A 3068-nucleotide genomic window follows, 5' to 3' on the forward strand; every position below is an offset into this window, starting at 1 on the left:
GGAAGGCATCCAGAGAAGCCACCGCCCCTCTGAGAGAGGCAGCCAGTGTCAGGGACAAGGATCGCCCGCACATCAAGGCTCCCGACAATGGTACCTGCGGGGCCTGGGCCTCAAGCGCCCGGCTGCCTGCTGAGACCGAGGAGCCAGATGGAGCGATTGGGGAGAGCAGCCTCATTACCACCCTGATTGGCTTGTGCAAGAGCAAGGTGCTGGCAGCCTCCAAGACGCAGGGGGCGGGGATGGGGTGGGTGAGTTGCTGGGAGGTAGGGATTAGCCACAGGTCTCTGAAGTCCTACCTTTATCCCCTAGAAAGGTCGGGTGGCCCTGAAGGCCCGGGAGAACCTGCTGCTCCTGGTAAGCGTGGCGTCCCAGGCGGCCGCCACCTACCTGGTACAGAGCAGCCCTTGTTGTCCTGCCATCATCGAGTACCTCTGCCAGCTGTACCAGTCTCTGCCCAGCTCCCTGGACCCTGCAGACATTGCTGCTTTAGAGGGCATCAGCTGGAGGTAGGCGCTTAGCCAGGGAAGGCAGGTCTACATTTTCAGCGGCTGGAAGCCCTACCTGGCATATTCCTGGTAGCCTCTCTTGTTTTCCAAGGAGGATGGGGACCCCTGCTGGCCACCCTCCTCCCGAGGTTATAGCCCATGCCAGGGGCCTTCTCACCCTCCAGGAAAGCATCACTCTGGTTTCTGCCCTCAGGAAAAGTGTTAAGTTGCTTCAGTTGTATCCAACTCTTTGCGACCCCATGGACTATAGCCTGCCAAGCTCCTCTGTCCATGGGATTCTCCAGGCAAGAATACTGGAGTAGGTTGCCATTTCCTTCTCCAGGAGGTCTTTCCCACCCAGGGATTGAACCCAGGTCTTCTGAACTGCAGGCAGATTCTTTACCTGCTGGTCTGAGCCACCCATCTGCCCTTAGAGCCCCCCGTAGAACGGCCCTCTGGCAATGGAGGTTCCAAGGCAAAGGGTGAAAGAGCCCACTTCCTGGTTATACCTGAAGCAGGCCTCACACACCTCCCTCGCTCTCGTGCAGGTTACCCAGTGCCCCGTCTGATGAGGCTTCCTTCCCCGGCAAGGAAGCCTTGGCTGCGTTTTTGGGCTGGTTTGACTACTGTGACCACCTCATCACAGAGGCACACACGGTAAGCAGAGTGGGTGCTCCACACCCCCTCCAGCCTCATGCTGCTCTGTACTGTCTCTACCTGGAGGACCCAGGGGGCCTCTTGGGAGCTGGGCGAGGCCCAGGATCAGCAGACCCCCCTCTACTTGTTACTTTAGGCTCTGTGCAAGGACACAGCTATTTCTCAGTGGAAAATTGTTGGTGGTCGGTAAAACGCATTTTAAGACGTGCTCTTTGGCACCCAGGTGGTTTCGGATGCCTTGGCAAAGGCTGTGGCTGAGAAGTTATTTGTGGAAATTCTGCAGCCCCAGCTCCTACACGTGTAAGTTCTATCTAGTTCCCTCCAGGTGTGGCTATGCTCCAGGTGAAGCGCCCACCCCACCAAGCCCCTTCCTGTGCTTGAGGCCAGGGACCTCCTTGGCCAGTCATGGAGTCAGTGGGCTCCGGTTGATGTTCCCCTTCACACACTTGTGGCCCAGAGCCATGTGGGTTAACCAAGGCCTCCCATCCTCAGACTCCAGGACCTCAGGTGGAACAGGGAATGAGCAGAGAAATACCAGCAGAAGATGCAAGAGAACCAGGAAGGGGTTCTGCGCCTCTACACCCTGTCCCTCCCCGCTTCTCCTCTGCTGTCCCCTGCCTGGCATGGCTCAATGCACTCTCCCCATAGGTCCGAACAGAGCGTCCTGATGTCCACTGCCCTGCTCACAGTCATGCTGCGCCAGCTCCGCTCCCCGGCGCTGCTGCAGGAGGCTGTGGCCTTCCTCCTGGGCATGGACCAGCAGCCTGCAGCCCCTGAGGACAGCCCCCGCACCCTGTGCGCCCACCTCATCAGGCACTGTGACCACCTCTCTGATGAGGTGAGGCAGGCGGCCCTCCTCTATTCACCTGCACCCCACCTTGCCCACGGGATTTCCAGAAGCTTCTTCCCATTTTCATTAGCTTTCAAGGCGGTTCTGCCTTTGAGGCATTGAAACCCAGCTCCCTCTCCCCTCCAAGTAAAGAAAAAGACAGTGACCCAGTGACTGGTAGCCAAACTGTTTTGTCCCGCAGTACTTTTCTGTGATTACATACTTACGATAACACTTTTTATTTTTACAAAGTGCTTTTCTTATATTATTTGGCTTGTTGGAGGCTGACAGCCGCTCTGTGAGGTAGGCGAGGCTGGTATTCCATTTTTCAGACATGGAAACTTAAGGTGCAGAAGAGCGAACTGGCTTGCCCAATACCACACCTCAAATTAGTTAATGGAACCGAGACCAGCCAGACTTGTGGTTCGTGGGCCAGCACCCATTTGCTCCCCTTGAAACCTGCCACCTGAGCCCCCGGCCAGAGGAGGCAAACTCCCATCCTAGGGGACCTCTTCTCACCTGGATGAGCAGTTTCCAGGCACCCCTAGAGGCCTGCATGGGGAAGGGGTGTCCCGCTTATTCCTTCTTGCCCCAGATCAGCATCGCCACACTGCGGCTATTTGAGGAGCTACTGCAGAAGCCCCATGAGCACATTGTCCGGAGCCTGATCCTGTGCCACCTGGAGGGCCGTTCTTACGTGGCCCGTGGCTCACCTGAGCCCGAGAGCTATGAGGACACCCTGTAAGTGAAACCTGGTGCCTTGGAGGAGGCCTTGGGCCACTCGGAATCCCCTCCCCTGGCCCCCTGCTGGTTCCTGTGTTCACTGGTGCTGTGCTTTTCTGCCTGGCACAGAGATCTAGAGGAAGATCCCTACTTCACCGACAGCTTCCTCGACTCTGGCTTTCAGCCCTCCGTGAAGCCTCCCCCGGCCCCTGCCATCAACCCCGATGGCAAGACAGCGGTGACTGAGATTGTCAACAGGTAGGGACCCATCAGGAAGTCCAAGCCACTTGAGCCTTGTTCTGTCTTTGGCCACAGCCCTGATGGGGCACAGGCTGGGATGGAGTGCTCCCGGAGGCGGGAAAAGGGGCAGGGGA

The 3068-nt window shown here is 57.7% G+C and overlaps 1 protein-coding gene across 1 annotated transcript in view; it reads left to right on the forward strand.

Annotated features, from left to right (window-relative positions):
* FAM160B2 (family with sequence similarity 160, member B2) overlaps positions 1-3068 on the forward strand; it is an 11495-nt gene that overhangs the window by 5075 nt on the left and 3352 nt on the right. Inside the window, exons 6-12 of the mRNA XM_010845493.1 lie at positions 1-206; positions 310-506; positions 1034-1142; positions 1366-1442; positions 1791-1980; positions 2567-2712; positions 2824-2953. The exon at positions 1-206 is cut by the window's left edge and continues 7 nt beyond it. Of these exons, the coding sequence (XP_010843795.1) occupies positions 1-206; positions 310-506; positions 1034-1142; positions 1366-1442; positions 1791-1980; positions 2567-2712; positions 2824-2953 (1055 nt within the window). The remainder of the gene's footprint in view (positions 207-309; positions 507-1033; positions 1143-1365; positions 1443-1790; positions 1981-2566; positions 2713-2823; positions 2954-3068) is intronic.

The sequence above is a fragment of the Bison bison genome, unplaced genomic scaffold (assembly GCF_000754665.1).
Source record: "Bison bison bison isolate TAMUID 2011002044 unplaced genomic scaffold, Bison_UMD1.0 scf7180017864217, whole genome shotgun sequence".
Taxonomy (NCBI): Eukaryota; Metazoa; Chordata; class Mammalia; order Artiodactyla; family Bovidae; genus Bison; species Bison bison.